We start from the raw sequence: 27,085 nt of genomic DNA on the forward strand, positions 1-27,085 counted from the left end.
AGGGTCCCCGCAGCCGCACCGGCGGGCAGAGCTGGGTCCCCCCGACAGCCAGCGCCGCTGGCCGCCTGCCGCAAGGTGGGAGCCCGAGGGGCCCTCGCTTGGCCCCTCGCTTGCTTCAACTGCTGCAGGACCCAGCGCCACCGAGCAATGGTGACGAGCCCTCCCCTGACTGAGGTGAGATCTGTTTTAAAGAGCGTTGCAGCCTCTGAGTGGCAGTGCCAGACAAAACCTGCCCGTGCAAACAGCCCGCCATCGATGTCCAATAGCGCTTTCAGGGCTGAAATCCCCCCTGGAATTGCATCTACTGCTGGAGACAGGGAAACACAGCACAGTTGCAGGAATTCCTCAGGCCCCAGACAGCCAATCTCACTGGCTTGGACCCCAAAGTAAACTAAAACATTCACAATCTTTTTGTTTCAATTAATTCTTTTCTATTGCACATCTCTGCTTACCAAATCATTTATAAATCAAATCAAGCATTGAAGCACATTTTGTAGAAAACTGTCTATTCCTCATATCCTTATGCTGTATACAGACTTTTTTAAATATAAAAATTTAAACAAATAAAGGCGGCAACATGCTGTGACTGCTCCTCACATGAATTCCTAGTTTTATGATTACATCCTGCCATCAGTGCTAGGAATAAACAGAAGCCTACAGTCACACACCGTGGTTTTCCTTTAACACAAGCCTCTGTGGTGGAACAAGTCCTGATAGAGCACACAGGTTCAAAGCACGTCCTTATTTGAATTTGACAGCACAAAGATGAAGCAAAGAACAAAAAAAAACTTAGAGGACTCACTTACTTAGCTGTCAGTAATGAATGTGGAATGTTCTACAGTGTAGTAACCATTTGCAGCAGAATACACGAAGCCAACCTGAGCTGCACCCCAGCTCCGTATCTACCGACACACCACGTTATACGAGACCAATCAAACTGACACCCACCCTTCCCCGCACATGAAGTGTGTAACCAATACCCTGACAAATGCTCCCGAATGGAGATTTCTTCTCAGTTACTAAAATTTTGTCAATGTCAGCAAAATAATCCAGGAACGATCTATGATACAACTCCATGGTATTTGTTTTTTGTGCAAGAACTATTTCTTTTCTCAGACGCTCACAATGAAAGATGATTTGTGCTAGCTACAAGCAGTCAATATTGACCAGTATCACACGAAGCTATTAGGTTGTTCCTGCAGAGCAGCGCCAGCTGATCACACACCAGCAGCAATCATGCACAGGAGCACATTCAAGCTCATTGGAAAAACAGAAGAGATTTATCTCACTGAATTGAGAAAACAAGGTTTTAACTGCTGAAGCACAGCGAGCAGTAAACCAATATAAGGTCATTATTCTTCTCTTCCAATATGCATATGACCATTGAAGCCTCCACCTACACTTCACTGCTCATTCTGTCCTCTGACCTCAACATCATCTTGCCTTTTCTTGCCCTTCTCTAAGGATTACTCACCCAGTACCTTTGCCTACCAAGGCACTCTTACTTCATCACATCACATTTGGCTTCCAGGAGAGCATCTACCCACTGTAATCCAGAGCTAAAAAATTTACTATTTTTAGGCCACATATTTCATTTGACACTAGGTTTTTCATCTTCATTGCCCACTTCAAAGTCAGGAAAGAGCAATGGTGATGTAGAGACAATAACATTTAACAGCATTGCAGAGATGTGTGACCCTCTAAAACACCCAGATCTGACTGTACTGTCAAGACCCTCACCCCCTACAGAAGAAGAAACACACTGGCCGTGGCAATGAAGGAGACCACAGTGCCCATCCCTGCAGCCAAGGGTGGGCAAAAATTTGTTGTATTCCTAAGCTTCACATCCTCCCTGATAATAAAAACATTTGAGAATTTAAACCTACCTGTTCATGGACAGGCAATCAATTTTTTAATGGATGACCTAGCACATCTTTTTGTCCATTTCCATACTGTCACCCCATACGATGACGCCTTTCCTTGTTGAAGATGTACAAAAGTGAGATGAAGAGCATGAGTGGACTTTTGAGCTGGGGAGCACATTTAACAGATGGCCTTTAGCACCAACCATCAAATGGAGTTCAAATAATTGCAATTTGAAGGAAAAAGCTGACAGTGACTTGACATGGTCTCTTACATAAAAATGCACCATATTTCTTTTGTGCTATATCCTTATTCACTTTGATGTATTATCATTCCCTGCTCCTCTTGATTGCTTTTCAAAAGCAATGTAAATTAATGTGAATTGGTAAAGGGTAATCATTCCTATGAATAATTACTGCATGCTAATAAATGCAAAATAGGACAAAATGCTAAGTTTTACCAGTACTGACAGTTCTTGTTCATGATGCCCGCTCCGGTGAAAGGGCACCTACTGAACACTGTCAAAGGAACAGGGAGAAGAGCTGCATCCTTACTGCAAGAGGAGTTACTCTGTACGGCAAAGAACAACAGAAACAGAGATCCTTCTCTTTGTCTAAAGGATCATCTTCCCAAAAATGGCTGGTTTTCTCTTAGCAAAATCCTGTAGGAACCTGTATTAAAGATACGTGATACTGCCAAAAGAGGAAGAAGAGATTAGCAAGAGGAGGAAGACAAATATACTACCAGGAAAAAGAAGATATTGCCAACAAGAACAAGAAAACAGAAGGTCATACTCATATAGACATCTGTTATTAACTCTTGCTGTCCTGCTCCACTGATGGCCACGCAGAGCTCAGTGCCAGCAAGCACTGGGTCCCTGCAGGGCCAGGGCAAGTGGCCAGGAGCAGGAACTGCTCGAGTCAGCTCAGCCACTGCCACCAAACATGACCCCACGGGCTGTGCTCCACAGCACACCCTGCTACCACCGCACTGCACAGCCCGTCCCGCACACTGCCCCAAGCAAGCATTTAACATTTATACTTTCCATTAAACTTTATTAAACTGAAGAGCTTCGCACACACTATTTAGAGGGACCTCCAGCACACTAAATGAATTAAATGCACACTTGAAGAAACATTTAAGTGCCTTCTTAGCAATGGTAGGAAGCTCTGCAAGTAAGATGATCCTGCTTAAAATAAATAGCAGTTCAGAATTGTCTCCAAATTGCATCTCCTACCTCCTCAAAGTCACAGCGGACATTCTGGCATCACGATGGGAAAGACATTAGTGCATCATGCGAAATGTTTTAAATCCAGCTGGAGTACAGCCCACCATTATTTTATTAGTATGCTTTTTAAGAAGTTTAATGTGTAACAGTGGAATGAATCTAAAAGGGCTATTCCCCCATCTTTTGAAAAAAGACAAAAAAACTTCATAGCCACACATAGACAACCTTCATATTTGCACTGTCTATGCATATCTCCTTGTCAAAGAGAATTATCAGCAGGATGGAAAAAAAAATTCAAGTTTATCTATAAGCTTTTTTTTTTTTAATCAGAGAGTTAATTACTAAATTTATTTGAGGCTTAAACACTCTTAGATGGCACTCCCTGTCTTCCCGTTTCTGCCTCTGTGACCCAGGTATGTATACAAGCACTCTCCCTTCCCCAAATGCTTCCCCACAACACCCAAGACCTAAGATCCAGCACTTCCCTTCTCTAAGCCTGAGGCCCCAGGAGGAGCCTGGAGCTCCCCCTCACCTAGGGGACTCCAACTCCAAAACCACCTCCTGACACACACCCCCGCTACAGAACTGCAAGCGTGCCGGTGGGAGCCTGGCTCCAAGCAGACCCATTTGCACTCACCACTTCTATCACACCTCAAACCTGCCAGCACGAAATCAATTTCACTATGTTTTACATTTGTAATCTGCAGTTATTTTCTTTAGGAAAGAAAAACGGATTATTAGTGGCAGGCATAAATACAGCCTTCTGCTACACTGGGAGATCCACCTATAGTCCTACACACATATTTAGCCAATTTGGTAGCTTAAAGCATGTTTACTCAGAGATTTAATGCTTCTGCTTTTATTACTTTAAAAGCTATTCTTGGTGGATGGACGATTTTTTTTAATTTTATTTTTTAAACAAGCAGGAGTTCCCCAAGCTGCATTAAAGCACTTCACAGCTACTTACTAACCTAACTTTGACCTGTCTCACCCAGAACGGTGAAGCAGGCCAGAAGATGCTGATATCCACCAAAGCCAGTACATTGCTCAGAGGCAAAACCAGAGCACCCAGCAGGACACCACAGCTCCTTCTCCAAGGAAACTTCTCAGGCTGCTGTTTTTAAACGATGATCAAATACCAGAGTGGGCAGCCCAGAGGGAGCCACATCTGCAAGGCAAGTTGCAGAATAACCGAATAGAAGGGCCCAGATGACCTGAGGCATCTTTTCTTATCAGCTCTGGCAGAGCCCATGGCTCAGCACCAAGACAGGGAAGCCAAGGTCAGGGCTCAGCAGCAGGGAGGCAACGTGGTGACTGAGGAGCTACAGGATCTGGGGAAATCCACTGTAAATCTTCAAGAGGAAGGCAGAGAGAAAATCAAGCTACCATTCAGACTGACAAGTCCTTGCTAGGAGCACATCATGGACCTCCAGAATGACCAAACAGCTGAGGCTGGCAGGGACTTCTGGAGACCCCCCACCAGCCCAGCCCCACTGCTGGGGGCCAGGGCAGCTCGAGCAGGCTGCCCAGGACTGTGTCCAGTCAGGTGCCATGCATCTCCAAGGACAGAGATTTCACAACCCCTCCAGGCAGCCCACTCTAGCATTAGATCATCATTTAAAAACAAAAACCTGATCAAACACAAAAAACCCATGCTTTACTGCAGGTTTAAGCAGAATTTGTATTTCAACTTCCACCCCCTGCCTCTTGTCCTTTTATTAGATACCACTGATGAGCCTGGCTTGATCATCTTCATTCCCCTCCCATCAGGTATTTATGCACACGGCTAAGATCCCCCTCAGCCTTTTCCTCCCCAGCCTGAACAGACCCAGCCCTCCCAGCCTCTCCTCATGTGACAGATGCTGCAGTCCCTCAGTCATCTTCATGGCCCTGCGCTGTACTTGCTCTGGTGTGCCCATGTGTCTCTTGCCCTGGGGAGCCCAGCGCTGGATGCAGCACTCCAGACGCGTCTCATCAGGGCTGAGCAGAGAGGAAGAATCACCATCACCTCCCCTGACCTGCTAGACAAGACCTTAATGCAGCCAGGATGCTGTCTGCCTGCTTTGTCACAAGGGCGCATTGCTGGCTCACCGTCAACCTCCTGTCCACCAGGAGCCCCAGGTCCTCCTCTGCAGAGCTTTTTCCAGCCAGTCAGTCCCCTGCCTGTGCTGCTGCCTGGGGTTGTTCCTTCCCATGAGCAGGACCCGGCACTTCCCTTTGCTGAGCTTGACGAGACTCCTGCTGCCCATCTCTCCATCCCATCCAGGTCCCTCTGAAGAGCAGCACAACCATCTGGTCTGTCAACTGCTCTCACTTCAGAGCACACATCAACTTCCTTCAAAGTGTCAGTCAAGTATTTCAGGCAGAGGATTGCTGTAGTGGACACCTTCTTCACCTAGGATACAACTGGACCTTAAGAAAAGTTTTATGATTCCTCTGAAGCAATTTTCTTCTTAAAGTCTTGGTGTTTCCCTGTGCTGCCCTTTCTACTCTATTTCAGGCTTAGTCTAAGAGCTGATAGTTTTCTTTATAACGTAATTCCCAGTTGCTGAGGCCAGGCCACACGTCACTTATCACCAAGTCAGCACAGCACACAGAGCACCACAGCTGACGCAGCTAATGAGGCTGCCTTAAACAATATGATAAATGCATGTGCTGATGAGCCAAGGCACCGCTGCTTTGCCATTTGTGCACCTCCACGAACGATGGGTTGTGAAAGCGTCCCCCACCATCCATCACACAGAAACCTACTCACTGGGTCCAGAAAAAGCAATTCACACTTCCCTCTCTCATTCACAGAGGAATAATGGGTATAAAAGAAGATTTATGCCACCTTCTAAATCCTTTGCGAAGCAAAGTAATAACACTTCAGTCCACGTAACTATTTGGTTTTACAAAGGGCGTCAACTCAGTTTAGCATGTGGCAGCCCAGTCGTCAACCTGATTTACAGAGAGTTAAAGCTGGTTTTGCTTGGATCTGTCGTGTACCTAACCAGCAGAAGTATGGTGGAAATGGGCCTCCAGTGTCATGGCTCCCTTTCAAGAGGGAAGTTTTGCTCAGCCTGGGAAAGACAGAACTGGAGGAAGACACAGTAACAGTCCTCCCCTGCTCGAGGAGCTGCTGTGCAATGGTGGCTGAGCCACTGGTCTCCATAAGCACCAAGGGAAGCACATGAATGTCAGCTTCTTTTCACAAAATAAAACTTACTTTAAATATTGGGAAGGAAAAACAGTCTAATCGGAAACAGTTAACAGACTAACCAGGGAGGATATCAGATTTCCCATCACCGCAGGTTTTTATCAACAGATTAGATGAGCATCTGCCACAGACTTCTGCACTGCCAGGAAGATCTGAAGATACAGGAGCAATACCTTTTTTTCAGGGAAATAATACAGTTTAACAAGCCAATGGATAAAATATTAGTTTGAAGGGAGGGGGGCTGAGAAGCCTTTTTGGCTAAGCAGCTGCCACCTCGGAGCCAGGGGACAGCCAAGGCCTTCTCCATCCTCCCCCTGGGGTGCAGGGGCCCCTGGCCAGCCTGCCGGCAGCGCGCCCTCAGCTAACCGAAACAAAATCCCCTTGCAGACGCATGCAAGTAACAGTTATTAGTACAAAAAGGGTACAGCTAATAATATTTTGACGAAATAAACATGAAACTCCTCCCAAGAGTTGTATGCTGCCCCTCAGAAGGAGGGGTTGTCTCGTTCACGTGAACATACAGAGCAGCAGCCAGAGCTCTCAAGGCCATTATCATTTTGATGGCCTTCTGCTTGTTCCCTTTTGGGGAAAAATCACACATAATGGCCTTTAGGGAACTAATTAAGTAAAATATGCTGAAACTGAGGAAGGCAGCAGGCTAGGGACAGATCAAGGGGGAGAGGCAGAATGCATGAAAGAAAACATCTGAGACCATCACCACGTTATTTTTCTAACAACAATGGTAAAGTAATTTTAAGATCAAAATTGAGATTCATACTTTTATCGAAACTTTGAAAATATGGATTATGAATAAAAATACTATCACTTCAGTAAAAGGTTACACATTAATATTTCCCTGAAATAATGGCAGTCTATATGTTATGTGACTATACCTTATTAGGGATTAATTCCAAACTCTTGAATTCAATGAAGAAAATCTCCTTTTATCTTAGGAGCTTTTGACTCAAACTGGTTCTGAAACTGAAGCAAACAAGGCAGGGAAGTTGCCCAACACTGTTTTATTGTCCAAACACCAAAGTAAATTTAGCCATAGATCTCATTAATAATTACAAGCAAATGAACTTTTTTAAAATACATGTGGTTTATCCTAACAATTTCACTGTGTCAGTGGATTTTCTCTCCCCCTCTCCCACCAAAAAAGGTCACCAAATTCCTTTACACACAAATGATGTCCAGTAAGTTGCTTCCAGCTAGGATATTTTATTAACTGCTGGATAAAGAACAGCTCTATTATACAGAGCTATAATTATATTTTAAGGAAGAAACAGTCATCATGGAAGTATGATTTTCTATTTGAATTTAAAATTAGCGAACAAAATCAATCCCCCATTCTAATAAGACTGCACAATCTCAGTCTCCTTTTGAGCATCCACGCATTTTGGCCAGCAGTAAGAGGAGATGCACACACAGGCACTCGCTGGCAGGGCTGTGGGGATTCAGCTGAGGCCAACACATGCTGATCAGCTACTGAGGAACAGGACATCAGCCAAAACCTTCACAGCCACCTTACAGCATGACCCACCCTGCCCACAGGACACAGCCACTTTCAGCACACTGCTGCTCCTGTGAGAGACGGAACAGAAAATACAGCATTATTCTACAGCTGCAGTGGCCAGAATTGCTTAGCCCCGATGCATACCAAATGCTCGTGTTACCAGAGGTGAGGCAAGTTCTCCTTTCACATTGCTCTTCTGCTTCCCCTCTGCATTTCCTCCTCCTGCTCTTAGCTGTCCACTGCACTCAGTGGCATGTCCTTATTTGATCGATACTTATAGAGGACAGAAAAAGAGGCTGGGGGACTGCAGAACATACCCCTGCTGACAGATTGCCAGCAAACTGAACTGAAAACTGTGTGTATTTACATTAATCATTTTGTCAAAAAATAGTTTTTCCCCATGGAGCGTCATATCTGCTTTTTTCAGCAATAAGCTACAGCCTGTTAAAAGGAGGGGGGGAAAAAAAATGGCTTGGTCCAGGGTGGTGGAGAATCAAAGGGCTGTTATTTCTATAATGAGTTTCAGTAAATTTCGTACTCGAAATCTGTTAACAGTCCTGCCAGGCACAGGAAATGGGCACTGCTGGTGAATGATGGGGAAACACACGCTAGCTTTGGCATGACAGCTGTTACTAATTCCAGAAAGCCCAGCGCCAAAAGCCACACTGATCCAACAGCCCCGCTGAAGCTGAGTTCGAAGGCAGCCGTCGTTAGGGCTAGCACAGGGCAGCACTGCACACGGGGGCATGGCAGCCGCTCCCGTCCTGCTCTGGCAGCTGCCCTGGGCACGAGCAGCCTCGGTCTGTTTGGGGAACATATGTCACCAAAACTGCCAGTGCGGCCACTTCAAGCCACAGTCTGCTGCTGGCCAGCGCCTCGATGCCCACAGCTTTGGGCAGCTCCATTTTGGATATGCAACCACTAAGGACACACAGAACAGCTCTGCACTACTTAAAAGCAAGCTGTGGAGCACAGAGCGGACTGGGACCACCGTGCCAGGAGAGCAGTTGTGGCACTGCAGGGGGCTGCAGCTGTCGAGCCACCCACCCACCCACGCCACTGCCTGACCTGGACCATGTTACAGTGCGTTTCTCCCACAAAATGATGGCAGGAATGCGTTTTCTCAAACCTTAACTGGCCAAACAGCTGGAGATTATTTTCTTGCACTGACAAGACCCAGGCACCACCCCTTGATGAGGAGGATTTGGGTTCAACCCACTGCAGTGCTACCAAATACCTGCTTTGACTCCTCACACCCGATTTCCACAGCTCATGTCAAGAGACCAGCAGGTACCAGGCACCCCGGCAATCTGGTCCATCATCTCAGTCCCTGGAGGTAAAATGGAAGTGTTCTCTCTCACACTCACGTTGCAAGACTAGCTCACCATTATAGAAAATGTTCAGTTACCATGGTGACAGGGAATCAGAAAAAAACCTTAAGATTCATGTAAACACAGGTTGTCATATGCAGATTGCAGTATTCTGTACTTCCAGTTCACACCAATTTATGAACTTTCAGTTATTCATCCAGCCAGCAAAATCTGAGTGATTATTTACAAATACAAAAGTTAAAGTTCATTCCTAGATAAATTGCCAACAAAAATGGGCAATTTATCATATATATTATTGATAGTTACTAATTCACTCACCTCCAGTTATGTGTCAATACCTAGTCATGCTAATTTTAATTCCTTGATTTCGGAAGTAACTCTTCCCCGTTTCCCTCGTGCTGAACTTGTTTACATATGTATGTCTCTGTTTTCTACCCTTTGTGGATAACGCACACAGTAAACAAGGAATAGAGGCTTTTAGTGAATGCTTCTAAAATTCACTATATTCAGCTTTGAAATGGTGGCCGGAGGGTGAAATCAGTACCAGTTCATACTGTCTCAGATCTTTTTTAAGCTGTAACTGAACCATTCATAGAAAAACGAAAATAGTCTGAAATAGCTGCAGTTGTGATGGATTTTAAGTTCCAATGTCCTGACACCAGTCACCCATTTTTTTTGAGCCTTTTCAAAACTGAGTTCCAGGAACGCACACAGACATAGGAGTCTCGCACCCCAGATGCCTGCCTACTTCTCTTGCCTATTTTCCGCGTGAAACCTATCAGGAGACTGCAGCTTCCAAGGAAGAATCTAGTCCTACCTCAGTCACTGAGCAAGCTTCTAGAAGGTTAGGAATCAGCCAGACGCCTTCCCAGGCAGCCAGCAACCCTGTCCCCACCACTGCCGCGGCAGCCAGAGGGCACAGAACGCACACCAGCGTGGTACCTACTGCCAGCCCCTTCCATACAGCTCAGGTTTCCCAGCTCTTGCACAAGCGTGTGCGTGCTCCTTCTAACACCAACAGCTACAACTGCATTTTGTCCCCACTGGAGCACGGCAGAGAGCTCACCCTCCCACCCAGCCGCTCGGTGCCAGACACATGGGGCATCAGCACCCAGCAGGACTGCTCTGCAGCCCCTGCATTAGCACCCTCCCTTGTACCACACAGCAAACACGCCACAAGGTTCCGCGCAGGCTGATGCTGAGGTACCTGGGCACTAATGTTTTATCTCTATGCAGTTTACATAGGATTTTTTACTTTACACATTAATTTTCTCTGTCCTACAAAGAACACGCATGCTAACACAGATACAGGAAGCCATCAGGCGGCTCCAAACAATGCCGGCAGGGGAACCCTTCAATAACTCAGCAGCAGCAATAAAGGCCTCGTATTATTCTGGCAGTGATACCAGGCAGTCCACAACCAGATGGATGTATTTGTAAATAAGGCGGATCAGTTTTGTCAGGTTGTAATTGGTTTTAGAACAAGCAATTCCCACAATGGCAAACAACAATTAAAGAGCACAGAGCTCCCACAGTGTGCAGCGCTGAGCAGGTGTTGAAAAGCAGAGGACAGCAATGGAAGTGCTACCTACAATACACAAATGCTTGCATCCTGAGAGGGACCTAATGATGCCACCTAGGAGAACAGGAAAACCCAGCAGCACTGTCAGGGTGATTCCAGAAGCAAGCAGAGCCTCTTCCACCTCTGAAATGTCTGGTGCCCATTCAAGCTGCAACTGGAGGCACAGTAAACACCTTGGAAGTTCAGAACCTGCAGAGATCAGCTTTCCTTCCACCTTGGCAAGTCATCAGGATGGCAGGCTTACAAGGAAGGAACAGTTAAGCTACTGGGAAACTTGAGAGTCTTCACACAAAGATGCTGTTGGGGACAAGGAGTTCTTCCCAGTGAGCTCTGGACACGTGCAGTCTGGTAAAGACCCACCCAAAAAGCTAAGGAAGAGGTCACTGAAGATTTTTTTTCCTTTCTTTCAAAGGTATATTGCCACCATAAATGACTGCAGGCTCAGTAATTAGTTTGGTGGCCATAAATGTCTTCATTGTCATTGTGAGGTACACCACAGACAAGGACACTGCAGCAAATGCTCACTAGCAATGACGCGAGCAGCCTCCAAGTAAGTTCTTGGGATGCTGATGAGACTACACGCACTGGGAACCAGCAGCATGACAGGGCTTATGCCCAGCTTACACACAGTTGCAGAACTCCTGAGAAGACCTGTGACTGTCCCCATGACCAACCGCCACTCTCTCATGGAGCTTATCATCACTGCTTTATGCAAACTACTGCCAGAGCAGCTGGATTACCTCCACAATGAGAGCTCCGCGGCTGATAAACAAGGGGCCCATTCCACCACGTTCAAACCAAAGAACCAGTTCTGCTGGTGCGCCTCATCTTTAATACACTGCCTTAAACAGAGCGCTGTCCCTCCTCATGAAACCTCTCAGGTGTCACCCACTCCATGAGAGATGACATCATTAACCCTATTCTCAAGGTGAAGCTGCTTTGGTGCAAAGAAAGCTCACCACTCAAAGCCACAGCACCGGTCCACTCCCAAGCGTGGTGCAGGAGTCAGGAGTGCAGACCTGGGTGCCCAGCACACCCTCCAACATCAAGGAGATATCCCAGGCACATCCATTGCTCCCCACATTTCCACGGCACCCAGAGGTACGATGGGTTTGGATGCAGTACGATGCACAGTGAGCTGGGCAGGTTACACTGGTTCTAGAGTAAAGAGGGGCATTTGCCACAAGCTGTCGGAGGCCCGGCATCAGGTCTTCTGAGGTGACTGGAGGATGTTTGGGTCTGGAAATGGAAAACGGCAAACAAACGTTCATATCTATCTGTGCAAGAAGTAGTTTCCAAGAAGGGTTCTTGAATATTTTTTTTTTAATCCCCAATGAAAGTTTAATTCTGAAGAAGTTATTCTCTGGTTTTGTGACCTGCAAAATTATCTCCTCATGCCCAGTGCCTCAGGAGAGGTACGCCATCTGCTATATGTTCCTCTCCCATCTGACACGGACGGATGTCTTCTCACTGCGTCCAAAAAGCACTTCTAAAGCAGTAGGCAGCTACATCAACAGCACAATCCACAAGATGTACAAGAACATGCTGTATGATTAGGAGAGGCAAACAATGTGCATTTCTTTTTCCTCTTCTTTCCACTCATCCTTAGTTCTGAGCTGACCTCTCATGCTGTTGGAATAACAATAACCTGTTTCAAGTATCTCAACCTGCCATCCCACAAGAACAACGACTACATGAGTACTCTTTTTGTTATGGTTTCACTTTCAGGGGCTTATAACACAACATTTTCACTTACAGTATGTTTACTTATTGTTTCTTTAGGGATTTTAGCAAGACTAGGTCAAGAGCATAGAAGTACTGTGCAGGAAAAATTGCTTTTAAAAACATGAATCACTCAGAACACCATCAAGCAAGGATGTTGTAAGAAACAAAAAAAAGCTTTAGAAGAAACTGCTGCCTGCTTCCCAATTCACTTGATACACTCCAAATTAAAACTGGTTCAACACTGCTATTTATTTTTCTTCGGGTTTTGCTACACCTCCTCAGGTTCTTCCTGAACTATCTGAAAAATACAATTACAGTGGAGATCCTGATTTCCAGTTTCATTTATTACAACTGCAGAAGTCCCATTCACTTCAGTAGTAAAAAAGAACAGGGCAATAGAAAGCCACTACAAAACATTTAGTGTATTTAGTGGAAAGTAAAATAAAAAATGGTTAAAAGGAAAATCTGGCAAAACAAAAGGTTAATCTTGCAGAGTTTCTGTATGACTGTTAAGAGTCATTTCAAGGAGCTCCAACTGGGATGTCAGTCTTACAGTCTCCTCTGGGTGCAACACTGAATGTACACAAACCTGCACAGTGCACTTACAAGCCGTCTGCTGCAGAACGAACTGTACAAGAAGTCCGCCTTCTCCACCTCTCTCTGGCTGATGCACATACCCAGCCCTGGCCACAAAACACAGTTCAGTTCCCCTAAGGTGTGAAACGAACTGGTTTCCATCACAGAGTACGGCTGGCTGTCCCAAGTTATCAGTATTTCTGTACAGCACCTACATAACCCATTTTTCTACCCATGACGGACATAATGTCAGATTGCAGCTTGCTCTCTCCTGGAGCTGCAGTACACCTCCAGGATGTGAAGTTCTGCATTACTTGCACCACAGTGCTAAAGATCCATCCGTGCCAGTGCTATAGCCAGAGGAACACCGCATGCTGCCCTGAGGAGCCGACAACCTCACTAAAAAACAGGAAGCGGCAGTTGAGTTGGCAAGAGGCAGCCAGGCACCTCAGCAGTGACTTATCGCCACAGATCAGCCCAGCAGACTTTTTTTTAGACCTCACAAAACAACCACACTTCAAACAGATAGTTAAAGGAGAATCACGCAGCACACACACTACCCAGTCACTGTCGCAGCACAGAAGACTCATCCAACCGAAGCAAACAGCGGGCACACAGGCAACTTCTAGCCCTCGTGCAAACACCAAGTTCAAGGACCTGGCTGCTCCTAAATGGCAGGGGAGTCAGGAGTGCAGACCTCTTGCCCAAGTCTCCATGCCTCTGCATCACCTCATCAGCCAAACGGGCAGAACATTCCTGCCTGCCCCTGGGAAGTGCTGAGAAAATGAATCATTAATACTCTCAAACATTTTGAAACTATTACATGGGTATTTACAGAAATGCCAATGTTACTTAATCCGGTGGCCTCAGAGTGTTGCTTTGATGCTGCAAGGGAAACTGTAACGTATCCAGCCAATTGTGTAATGCCCTACACTGGGATAGAAATTGTTTTCTGATCTCTCTAGCAATCACATTCCACCCTGAAGCATGATACTTGATTGGGCTGACCTCAGCAAGCTTAACTGTACATAATATTGACAGTGAAAGTACTCAGCCCTTTTGAAAATACGCCCATCTCCAAAAAGAAACAATCATTAGGCAACACTGTAAAGCAAAAATACATCGCGATATTCCAGCCATATTTGGTAGGGTGTAGCCCTGTTGAGCACCAATGAGCAAACGACTTCCCAGTAAACAATTAGCACCCTCTTGTACACTGCGTTATTGCTGAAGTACTCACTGTGAGAACCAACAAGGTTCTTACCTCCAGGAAGAGACATACTAAAGGAGAAGCCTCTGCCAGACTTCCTACGACTGCCGGGTTTGGAGGGGTGGATGCAGACAGCTCCCATCACTGCAGTACGAATGGCAAGGTGAAGGATTCACCGTGACTCTTTCCTACCCTTGCAATCTACATTGCATGATCCCTCAATGATGTGCGAAGCACCATACATCGATGCGAGATAGATCGAAGAGGGTTTGTTTCAAACCCACAGCACCACATTTGGCAGTATCAGAGTCATATTTTCAAACAAAACACTATGTTTTGGCCAGAGCAGGACTCTCCCATCCCGTAACAGTCATTGAGGGCATGCTGTCCATCTGGAGGAGTTAGCACATTCTCCCAAATAACAGAGAGGCAAAAACAGCTGCCTACAATAACATTTTTTTTTAGACGGCCCAATACATCTTCATCAACTAACAGCGTACCTCCTTCCAGTGGAGGTCACTGCTGATAAGCGGCCCACAGCATCCTTCCAGAGATGCCGTTGAACAGATACCCTCATCCAGCTCACGAGGTTCGGAGACACAACACCACAACCACCATGGGTCACCATGCTGCAACACCAGCATAAATCCAGAGTAACTAATCAGCTTTTGAGGGCAAACAAGAACAGAAGATGGGGAGTTTAAGAGAAAACTAAATCCTACCAAGACCAGAGAGTATATTATCTTGCAGACAATATTTCTTCCTTCACTAACTGACCAGCTTAGCACTGTCTTCTGTTACTCTCACACAGCTTTAGTGTATCACTTCCCATTAAGGACACAAAGCAGTTCGCAAAAAGGTCAACAGCACTGTTTCCACCTAGTCCCAAGCTGCAGCCCACTGTTTCACACTGCACTCCTACTCCAGGGTGACATTCCCAAACAGGACTGTCTCCACAAGGTTTCGCTTCCTGATCATCACTGTCTAGCCATGCAACTCCAGTCTTCCAGTTCTCTCGCAGCTTTAATCCTGCTACACTGCCAATACTGTAAAATGACAGCTGGTTGGGGGTTTTTTCCTCTCTAGATCAGGGAAAAGTCTGTATCTTTAAGATTTCAAACACTAACAAGATGTCTTGAATGAAATATCATTTAGGCTCTTCCCAAGTATCAACTAACCTTTTCTCACAAAACAAAAATCGTGAATTCTCTCAAGCATTTGCCAACACAAAAGCTTTAGACTGCCACACCAAAAGTCTCATCTCTAGTTCTTACTCTTTTATGAGTAATCTCAATGATTAAATTACAGCATCCTTCAGAGTTAAACTTCCAAGAATTAAAAAAAAAAAAAAAGGGGGGGTGGACGGGGATGGGAACATAGACTTCTCAAGAAACAGTTCATTTATAGCGACTGGGTCACTAATGCTAGACAGTAAGTCCCATCTATTGCAACAGGACCTTCTCTGAGCCAGAAACTTTCAACAGCAATATATTTATCAATATAGAAAGTAACTTACTGATCTGGGTATGTCAGCTTTCACCATACACTAAGGTGGAATTCTAGTCACCCTGGGCAAGGAGGAAGAATTTTCATTCCATTGCAAGGATTTTTATTCCCATTAAACCATTATTGATTGATCAGTGCATTTGACAGAAAAAAAAACTACTGTGCACACACACAACGCCAGCAACCTAGAATTATCTAACCGGTGATCTTAGGCTAAGAAATCTGTTCTTGAGATCACCTTCCCTAAATGAGCTGTTCTAAGCAGCGCATCACCTTGGGCACTAACCAGCACAAAAGAGCCTCAGGGCCACAAATTACTGTTCAAACAAACAAAGCTAATCAATGCTACCACATCTGAAAGAAAACCTAACTTTGGGGCTCTTCTGTGGTAAAGGGGAAGCTACTGTTTCATGAGGTCTGTGATGGGGACTTCTGCTGTGGACCTCCAATGTGTGATATTGTTCCACAAGGCTGGACCTCAGAGGTGAGGCTGGTCCAACAGATGGAGAAAGGCAGTGGAAAACCAGGCTCCCTTTTTCCTGAACGGGAATCACTAAAGCCAGACCTCTATCTCCTGATCTCCAGTCATTTACAGGGTTTTGTATCTACCCCCCCCCCCCCTTTTTTTTTTTTTTATATTTACTCTTGCAATACAAGCAAGATAAAACACTTGAGTCTCACCTAATCACTACAGTTAGCTTTGCTATCTAGATAATAGCCAAAGCAAGAGCCATATGGGCAAAATCCTCACCCTAGACCTAGAGCTGCAGCCCCGAGCACTCCCACCAGCAGCAGGGCCAGCAGTCACTCACAGAGCTGCACGCCCTCTTCATCTGTTTTACAGACAGGCCACCAAGGCTCACAGGCCAGGAGGGTCACACCTAAAAAAGTCAGGGTTGCTCAGCTGAAGAGCAACCTCCTCTCCTCTCTCATCTGATATAGACACAAGCAGGGAACTGTAGACGATTTAACTCCACAGTCATTCCAACAGAAAATTACTGCTCTTTCTTGCATGCCTGCCACTGCTACAAGACAGAGCAGTATTTTATAGAGCTACTTTGAGGTGCAAGATGCATTAGTGACTGCAATCCCTTGTCACATAGATGACTGTTCCTCCCAAAGGCCTGGGTGAAAAAAAAAGTAAAACCTTCCCACCACCACTTTAAAGCTATTCTCCAACTCCAAAGAAGAGTGATACCCTAATGCAAATTCTTTTCTGAAGCTGCTGGACACAGAGGGGCTGCGTATTTTTCCTTAACTCTCCAGCTCCCAGACTCAGCCTGCAGCACCAAATGCCTTCGTGGAGAACCCCCCCACACGTCAGCTTGGCTTCAGCAGTCAGGAAAGGACATCAGTAAAGCTAGCTGACAGTTTTGTCATTCAGGGAGGCTCACTGCTTTAAGGCAGCTCAACAGCGCAAGACGTGTGTGCAAGAGCACCAACGAGCACAGCCATAGCCTTCTTCCAGCTCCCAGCTCCCTAGGCCCCCCAGTTCCTCCCAGGCCAGGGGCTCCCAAGCTGGGGAACTCACACCAGTACAGACACACCACTCCACAGCCACATCCGAACACAGACTGAGCAACAGCCAAGAGGCACTGCTATTGCTCCCCTCTGAGGAGGCTGCGCCCACAGAGCAAACTCTGGGGACCCACCTTCTAGAAGAGGCTAGGACAGCAGCACCAACTTCCACACCAGAATTACAACACCACACCTTTTGACATATCTTTGTTTTTAAAACAAAGGGGAAGATTTAAAATAAAGAGAATGATTTAACACGAAGGGGATGATTTAAAACCTCTCTCTCCTCACCACGGACAGGATCCTAACAGCTGCCTCCTCATTGATGAGTAATGACAACACTGGGATAAATAACAAGGTTGTACATTCCCCAGCCTGGCATGCAAGGCTTGCTGTGCTGTTGATGGTGCCCTTTTTCACATGAACTCTAAAACCAAGCTGCTGACCGCTCACAGTCATTAAACAATCCCACAGCATTGTGCCAGTGAGAAACATCAGCCCTATCACACTGACTCGCTCCCAGCCCAGGGAAGCACATTACAACTACTTAAACGCCCTCAGTAATTGTGTTTCAATACTCCGCTTCCTCCCCCAAAATTGTGTGTTGTAACATGCTGTTCAGCTGCTGCCCCTTCCCAAGCCACTGCAGCTGTCTTACCAGGGGTAAGAAAAGGGACACCAAAATAAGCCATCTTGGGCCAGTTTTTCAGAGAAAAGCCCATAAATCAGGCACTTGGAGACATGGACAACTTAAAAGTATGTCCAACAACCACAGGCACAGAGCAGGAGCTCTGGGTGAGGACTGGAAGCCCTAAGGAGGTCACCAGTGACAGGTACAAACCACTACCACCACTGTCACTGCGTGGGCTCACGCTGTTCACTTGTTTCTACATCCTCCCTCGCTGCTATGATACATACCAATAAAATACAAAGAGGTGGGGCACACACAACACAATAGTTACCAGTAAGAAATACTCATCTCTTTAAAGAGGAAGGTTTGCTGGCAGCTCAGCAAAAGCCTCCTGGGATTAAATCAACATTCAGGATTAAACAGCCACCCAGGTTGTAAAAAAGGGGAGATTACTTCACGCCAGCTTTACTGGAGAGCGGCACAAGGAACACAACTGCACATGCTGCTGCAGTCCCTCCAGCCCCAAGCCCAACACCAGGCAGTACCTGCTCGAACCACGCTGTCACCTGTCCGAAGTACGAACACCTCAGAAGCTGGTAAACACATTTCAGGAGGCGACTGCTGTTGCTGCTGTGGGTGGTAGCTTGACAAACAGCTACTGAAACAAAGCCAAATTCAGGCAAGAGACAATTAAAGAGCTCAAGGGGGAAGGTTTTCCCCCCTCTTCAATGGGCCAGCAGAAGGGGAGAGTAAATCCTGTGCCTGACAGGTGCTGAAATGCTGCACGCTGAACTTAAAATATTACACCTGGCAGAGGCTTATAAATTTCTGTTAAGCACCTGAAGAGCATTTGGCGCTGCACTCTTACAGCCCTTAAAACTCTTCACCTGGAACCAGGACTAGCTACAGGCCATGAATAAGTGTTATAGGAGTTTTTTACTGTTATCAGGAATAAGGGTAGATTGATAAATAATGCCTGCTGCACCCCAGTACCTGCCAGCTATCAGAAAAGAAAACAACCAGGCTTACAGGGATCAAAATACCCCTCTTTTCTACTGGAATCAGCTCTCAGCAGAGGCCTCAGAGTACCGCAGGACCCCAGCTCCTGCACACCATCATACCCCCTTACCCGAGGACAAGCCATGAACTCCAGGCTGGACTCATTGTCTGGTGCTTCTGACCACATGGGAGAGGACCCCCAGGCGCAGGGGTAACGGAGAGGCTGGAGACCTGGGCCATCCCCACCGGAGACAGCACTCGCCATGCACACAAGGCAGAGGAGCTGCTGAGGATGCACGGACCCGCTCGGGGCAGCACGCTCCAGCCACATGCACACCACACGCATGCTCACTCCTGTTCCCCACGCCAGCCCCTGAGTCCAGGGCAGGAGCCCAGGGACACAAAGTCAGCCTCCAAAGCAGAGCAAAGCCCAAAGGAAGCCTCCTCACCATGGCATGCTTCCAAACACAGATGCATTTCATTTATTTAACAATTAGAAGAAAATCACCTTAATGAAAGGAACCTGAACCAAAATCTGACCACAGCCTTCCCATGCGAAGTGCAGGCTCTGCCCCAGGGGCCATCAGCTGCAGGAACAGCCACTGGCTTCCACGCTATATGGATGCTCCCATGTGAACCCAGGGCCTAAGAAGCACAGCTGCTAAATGCAACTTCTGCCCTGTCCTGGGGGTCAGGGCACACTAACAAGCTTTAACCCAGAGCCTCAGCCTCCCCCTTCCCTGGCCATTCGGCAGGAGAAGCCGGACCTCCCGCACCACGGTCCAGCTAGGCGAGTACCCCACAGGCTGCCCAGGGACAAAGCCCAAGCTGGCAGCAGGAGCCAGCAACCTGGACCCAGCAGGAGCGAGTCCTGCAAAAGGTTCATGGCTCGTCCCTTGGCCACTCGCTCTCTTTGCCGGCTTCTCCATCTTCACGAGGAAAGCAATGTTTCCTGCTTATCCTGCCAGAGGCACCTCCACTCTGCTGCATTTGCTTGAACAGCATCAGCTGAGGCCAAAGAGCTGTGTCTTACAAGGAAAAAACATTTTAGTGATGTCAGCTGCAGGTTTTTTGGGGTTTTTTTTGGAAATACCACCCCACATTCTGCTAGAAGGGCAGCACACAGGCTTTCAGGCCCCTGTCCAGCTCCCCATCTAAACAGGGCTGTGGCACCTAGGGAGCCTTTGGGTTTAGTGATGTCTTAACAAGAAACAGCAGCCACGATGCCTTGGCACGCTTCAATCCTACCGTCCACACCAGTGCCACGAGGCCAACCGCCTGGCCCCAGCGAGGCAGCACCCAGCACCGTCCCCGTGCTCCTGCCGCACCAGGCACGGGGAGCAGGTGCTGACAGCGTTGGGCCCACAGCACGGCACCCCAGCACCCACGTACACGCGCTTCTGACCAGATACCGCAAGCTGACATTCCTCCTCCTCTCTGACCGCAGAGGGGGCCCAAATCCAAGGACCGTAGGAAGGTCCGTCCCCCCAGCAAGCACACAGAGCTGCCGATGGTCGGTGCGCGCAGGATCCTGCTGACTCAGTTGAGCCATCCCAGCCTCCATCAAAGTGCTCGGGACTTCAGCTTTGCAGGGAACATCTCTTATAGATTCAATTTGTTTCCATTAGAGACCGCCAATTAATCTTTACTCTGAACCACATACACACTTCTCTGCTATTCTCCACACGTGGCCCTCCCAGTCCCCGCACACAGAGGTCTCATGTAAAACCCCTCTGCCAGGACCACGCTGCCAGACCCCACCAAGGAAACACAGTGGGCAAGTGGAAACTGACAACATATAAATCCATACGGGAATCAGCCAGACAAGGATCAATGCTGAGCAGTTATTCTGAAGTCTCACAGCAGAAATGAGATCAGATTCATCAGAATCTGCTCTCTGCTGCAGATGACTCCAAGCTACACCAAGGCATGGCCTGCAGGTCGCGCTTCCCTACATTTTATTAAGCAAGACAATCAAGCCAACAGAAATTTTACATCTGTTTCTGTGATTAATATTTAGCAGTTTCTTACCAGCCCACCCAAAGGGGCGGAACTTTCTTCTCTTTTGCACAGAACAATTTCATTAAATGGGCTGTCAAGTTTCAAGCCTCAATGCCTCCTCCAAGTGGGAACCAAGCTTCCCTTCTAAGCATGTATAATCCCAGAAATAAATTTGGTCTGGGAATTTTCCCAAAATTTTCTGAGCAAGGTGGAAAGAGAGCAATAGGTAGGAAATGAGAATAGACATAAAAGAAGGGATGCAGCTACTGCAATAGAAAAAGTAAAATGAAGCTAACAAGCAATGATAAATTAATGTAAGCTGCTGTTTTATGGAAGTGGGAAAGCACACAGTGGTCTTCTTTGGCCCCGGGTTTGCAAGCCTTTTTCATGTTTTTGTATGCTAAATCTGTCAAAATTCTAGTTGTATTACCAATTTACACAGCAACTAAGAGTCCTAGAAATGCAAGAATCATCCCTTCACCACTATGCAGCCAGACGCACCATTTAAAGACTACCATCTTTAGGATCACAAGGGATGCTTTTCACTTGCCAGCCACATGACAGAAGAAGATGCTATTGACTCACAGCAGCCTTCCTGCCAACAATAACCACAGAGATCTACAATGACCTGAATTTTGCCAGGGTTAAAGAAAAGCTTCAGGAAGCAATATGAAATTACACAGTCAATCAACACTATGCCCAATTTTCTGCAAGATTTACAATGCTGTACCACAGACGGTTGCATCCACGTAATTAAAAATGGTTAGTTTTGCTGCATTGAAGCAACAAATCACGCGTTTGCCAGTAATGGAAAAGGCGTTTATTTATCTTTCTGGACAAACAGACCAATTAAAACTGTACGTCTGAAAACACTCACTTTAAATTGTGCATCTAAGATTCTACTGCATTGTGTATTCCGCCAGTAGCTTTAATGTGGCAGTTGTAAACATGCAGCCATCTCTTTATTGGCATTTATTTTTAATGCAATCATTCCTGCCTGCAAACCTAAGCAAGACAAATCAGAAAAATCAGCCTCCTAAAAAGTATCCTCAGTATCTTCTTTCTGGTACCGTCAAACAAGCATCTGCTACCAGTCCTGGGGCCAGCACTCTCCCCTCCTGACACTGAAGGACACAGATCAGCAGCAGGAGGAAAGGATGGACCCACGGCAGAAGGACTGACAGGAGAGACCACAGCGTGGGAAGGCACCCGCCAGCGGGTTTCCAGGAGAGGTGAAAGAGAGAGGTCCCCACACATGGGCAGACGGCAAACGCTGCGGAGCGCCACAAGGACAGCCAGCCTGCAGCAGCCACAGGCAGCAACGGCGAGGCACTTCCACCCCTAAAAATGGAGCGGCACCGACCCAAAGCCTCGGGCACCCTGCACGGCTACCAACGCTGCGTAACCATGCCCCAGCCACCAGCCCCCAGCCCTCCCTGCAGCATCCCGCAGGAGCATGCTGCAGACGCACCCGCGCAGAGCTGCGCACACGCAGGCACACACCCTGCACACACCCCCTATCTTTTCAAAGCATTTTCAGAACGACTCCTTCCCACTGTGAGGAAAGCAGACACAATCCTCCAGGGAGGGAACGAAGATAGAGAGTCATTATGGCTGATAAATCACCCCTGTGCACAAAGATTATTCACCAGTTAAACTCTACTTACGCCAATCATGCTCCCCGCACAAAGCACGGACTCATCGATTTTTCTAAGCGAGGCTGCTGCACCCCGGAGCACAGGAGGTCGGGGCAAGGCTCAGCTCCCGCAAGGCAGTTACTGACAGGCTGTCCCCACACCATTCGGGGACTTTGCTCGACTTCCCAACAGCCTGGGCAAAGAGGGCTTTCAGCAGAATTTTCCTAAAAATCAGTCTAAGCAACATGATTTTTAATTTTTTTTTTCCCCCAACATGTTATACCCAGCTCTCTGTCAGGCTCCTCTAGTAATACTTGGGCAACCAAGGCGTTCTGTACGGCCCTGCGAGAGAGCCCCCGCGCCGGCTTACACACTTCCAGGCAGATCACGCTGGCCAGCACACTGACCAATTCTAACCATCTCCAAGATCTATCTTTTAAAGGCATTTTAAACACACCTCTACTGTCACTCACTGTCACTTCCACCCATGCCAATCTATTCCTGGAGTTCGCATGCCGTTTCCCACCTCTCCACTGCTGTTTTCTTGACCACGCCATAGGGACCACCACTGTGCCATGTCCAGATTTCAGCCCCATCCTCCACAGTCAGGCATCACTTCTTCAAGTTCTCAGATTTTACCATCAGCTCTTCCATACCAACATGTTGTTTGTCAGTCTCCCTTGCTGCCACTCCCTCCTTCCTTTCTCCCCATTTCTTCTCCATTTTAGTCCTTCTCTGGAGATTTGGGTCTCTGTCTTCACCAGGGTAGCAGTGGTTTAGATAAGAATAGAATAATGACTAAATCCCTGAAGGAAATAAACAGGGTATCTGAGATAATGAGGTGGCCTACATGAAATCCCTAGGTCAAGCCAAGAGAGATGAGGCCTTGCAGAAGCGGAGCTAAGTGGAGGTGGGTGTTCATGCCCGCTGCTGTCACAGCCTCAGAGGAAGGTTTAAATGGTGACAAAACCCTCCCCCATGGCAGGTTTTGCTGACACTGACAACACAGATCTGTTGCGTTTGCACACGCAGCACACAACTGATCAAAGAAAAAGTCCTGCTCCCTCCGCAGAGCATCCTCGGCAGCTGGTCCTCCTCAGGTCCCTACTAACACAGTGACCAACCACTGACTTTTCAATAAACCCTTCTGCCAAGGCACATTTTCTTCCAGCGCTCCTATGCAATAATGAAGCACAGGCTACCACGGAAATGAACATGAAATCCTTCCACACCAGTTCCTCTAGAGCCAGATGTTAATCCTCCTCCAACAGTTTAGCAACGTGGGAAGGTCAGAGCCACCCTGGTCCCTGCAGGGAGGTGACAGCAAGGGTGACAGCTGTCAGGACACAGCCACAAGCACCAGAGCCCCTTCAGCGGCACCTCAGCAGGGGCACCCCGAGACCACCTTGGTTGTGTGACAGACTCAAAATCTCAGGGATGGAGTTGCCACCACCTCAAAGGCAGCCGGGCAGGCAGCACACGCAGACTCTGGGGTCCAGCTCTGTCCGCCTCGCTCCAGCTTCAGGTGCAGTTAAATCCTGACCACATCCAAATTAACTTTTATTGGGATGAAAATACAGAGAGAGTACCCTAAATCAGACAATGGACATTTCTGCAGGTATAATAAGGCAAAAAATAGTATCAAGGAAATTATCACCAGCCCATCAGCAAACTGTCCGCATTACAGCTGACAAAAAATGTGACCCAAAACGCGATTGCTGCGGTGCAATAAAACACCCTTACACACAACGCCAGCATTAACTGTCTAACATATGGAAACCATGAGGCTACAGAAGTCAGGCCAAGAATGATCGCGGCAAATGAGTATTCGAGTTACAAACAACAAGAAAAAATATAGATAAGTCTGCAGCGAAGCTTTTGGAACAGATCAGACCCAACCCTGCCTCCAGCTACCCCTCCGCAGCCCCAAGCCTCCAAGAAGCAGGAACCACTGGGCCAAGGACACCTTTGAGAAAAACCCGGAAACGTGGGGCAGTCTCTCTGAAATCCCCTCCTGTAAAGTAGAACAATACCACAGGCTAAAAGAATATTTCATCTGCTTAACTGCAGGGTGCAATAACATCAATTTGCCCAAATTACACACAAGCAGAAAGGTAATTGGCACTGAGCAGAGCATGTTGTGACTGTTACATCACTCTTCAAAGCCAACAACAAAAGACTGAAATGCAAGAAAGTAAACAGCGGCATGAAACCAACAGACAGCCCCTTCCCCAAAATCCTTCTGTCTGGCATTGCACTGCCGCATTTAAGCGGCTACTCCTCTCAAAGCGGTGTATGTGCAGATAAGGCACCACTCAGCTGAGCTTAAGATCCAAAGCACTGAGTGACCTCTAGAGAAAGGAGGATAGCTGTCCAGTTTGCACATTCACAGGTTAATTTTCAGAAAAGCTATTTTTTACCTTTAATGAACTCTGCCTTAACCAGAGACTTAGACATAACAAAACAGTGAACGCACACCTATATAAAACCACCAACCAAAAGCAGATGAGAGCCAATTTTATATAACAGCAGGGGGACTCGAAGGGAGCAGCTTAACGAAGTGCGCATTTCACCTCCTCTAGCTGCCCGTGGTAACAGGAATTATCAGCAACTAACAGAATTGGGAACTGCTGCAAAGGCGAGTCGATTTACAAACCGAAGTTCCAACGGTACCAGTGGATGCAGCTGGCTACCGAGACCAGAACCCGCTCCCCCGCCAGAGGCGGCCGGGCGGGCCGGGTTTGCCGGGAGGGCCGCACACCCCCCGCCGCGCTCAGCCCCCACGGGCTGCGGGCAGCTCCGCAGGGCACGGACTTTTCACTAGTAAGTCTAACTGCCACAAAAATTCATTCGGAGCCTGATATTTGATGCTCCGTGGTCTCCACCGACACAACCTTTAATTATATTCCTCCCTACCACGCAGACGCCAGGCGCTCCCCTCGGAGGTCTCACCCTGCGCTGCGGGCGCAGCAGGACGCTGCCCTGCGGCGTGGCCCGGCCCAGGCCTTGCACCCGGGCTGCGGGATCAACGCGCTCCGGGCCGACCCGCCCGCAGCTGCCGGCGGGCGCACGGAAACAAAACACAGGCACCCCCGGCGCCGCCGCCCGCCCCGCGCCCAGCCGCCCCCGCCGCCCTCGGCGGGGAGCCCGGCCGTGCCGTAACCGCCCGCGGCGGGCGCTCCGCGGGACAGCGGCCCCGACCCCCGCCCCGGCCCCCGCCCCGCACACAAAGGCGGGCACGGCAGCCGTGCCCGCCGCCCGCCCCGCAATGCAGCGGCCCCGCTCCGCACCTTTGACTTGCGCCTCGTAGTCGGCGATGATCTCTTTGTCCTTCTTGAACTTGCCCTGCGATGACATCTTGCGGGAGGGCGCGGGTCCGCCGCGACACCGGCCCCGCCGCGCTCTGCCACGCCGCCGCCTCACCCGGCCGCGGCCCCGCCGCCGCCCGCGGCTGCCTTCATTGGCGGCGCCGGGGACACCGGGGCCCCGGCGGGAGCCGCAGCGCCGCCGGTCTCAGGAGCCGCGCCGCGCCGAGCCGAGCCCAGCCGAGCCGCGCCGCTGCCCGCCGCCAGCCGAACCAGGGCCCTGGCGCCGCTGCCGCGCTCAGGTTGCGCGCGGGGCGGGGCGGGGCCGCCGTGAGGGGCGGAGCGGGGCGGACGGGCCCGCGCCCCTTCCCCGCCCCTGGCGGGCCCCGGGCCCGGGACACGGGGGGGCGGCCCCGCAAGTATCCCGGCCCGTGGAGCGAGGGGACGCCGAGAGCCCCGCCGAGGGACGGAAGGGCTCCGCCCCGCCCGGCCCTCTGACCCGTCTCTTTGCTCGGCTCGGCCGGGTTCGGCGCGGCTCGTGCCCGCCGCTGTGCAGGTGGGAGCTGCTCTGGCGCAGGCGCCGCCGCTGCTCCCCGGGGCCAGTGTCAGCGCCCCGGGCGTGCCGGGCCCCGGCAGCGGTGCCGAGCCGAGCGGTGCCATCCCCGGCACCCCACGATTAGGCAGCGGCCCCCGAAATGGCCGCGCTCCCCGAGCACCGCGCTCTCAGCCCGCTCCCCGGCCCAGGAGCTGCACCTTGGCAGCTGCGACGGCTGAAGGCCTGCACTGCCTTAAAGCCAGTAAGCTTTCCGTATTACGGAAATACATCGATCTAGAAGCTGTTCCCCTAAGGCAAAGATGTCAGTTACTACAAGGTTAAGGGCAGAGCAGGGGAGCACCCGGGCGGCGAGGCCCCGAGGGCGGAGGATGGGTCTCAGCGGTGCCCCAGGACAGCCCGGCCCCACGCAGCTACCCTCGGCGAGGGCACGGCTGATCCACAGCTGCAGGCCAAAAATTCAGCCACAGTGGATTTACCGACATAAAAGCGATATTAAACATGAGCATAGCGGCGTGAGAGAGATTTACAGCACACATTTAACGGGAAGGCTATCCAGCTCAAGCCAGAATATCTTCTGACTGGCACCGTCTTTTAAAACTGCATGAGGAAAGCTCCAGGACCCAAAACACGGCAAACTCCATCATTGAGAGCAGCAAACAAAAGTCTGGTTTGGCTTTTCCCACCCCAGCACACAGGTAAAAG

General features: G+C 48.7%; 1 protein-coding gene across 4 annotated transcripts in view; it reads right to left on the reverse strand.

Moving 5' to 3' along the window:
- Nucleotides 1-26,184, reverse strand: part of SRGAP3 (SLIT-ROBO Rho GTPase activating protein 3) — a 126,815-nt gene extending 100,631 nt beyond the window's left edge. Inside the window, exon 1 of one of the 4 annotated variants that reach the window (XM_055708445.1) lies at nucleotides 25,813-26,184. In XM_055708445.1, coding sequence (XP_055564420.1) covers nucleotides 25,813-25,879 — 67 coding nt within the window. In that variant the 5' untranslated portion in view covers nucleotides 25,880-26,184. The remainder of the gene's footprint in view (nucleotides 1-25,812) is intronic. The other 3 variants (XM_055708442.1, XM_055708444.1, XM_055708443.1) reach the window with 3 other exon arrangements.
- Between the last annotated feature and the right edge of the window lie 901 nt (nucleotides 26,185-27,085).

Source organism: Falco cherrug, chromosome 4 (genome assembly GCF_023634085.1).
Source record: "Falco cherrug isolate bFalChe1 chromosome 4, bFalChe1.pri, whole genome shotgun sequence".
Taxonomy (NCBI): domain Eukaryota; kingdom Metazoa; phylum Chordata; class Aves; order Falconiformes; family Falconidae; genus Falco; species Falco cherrug.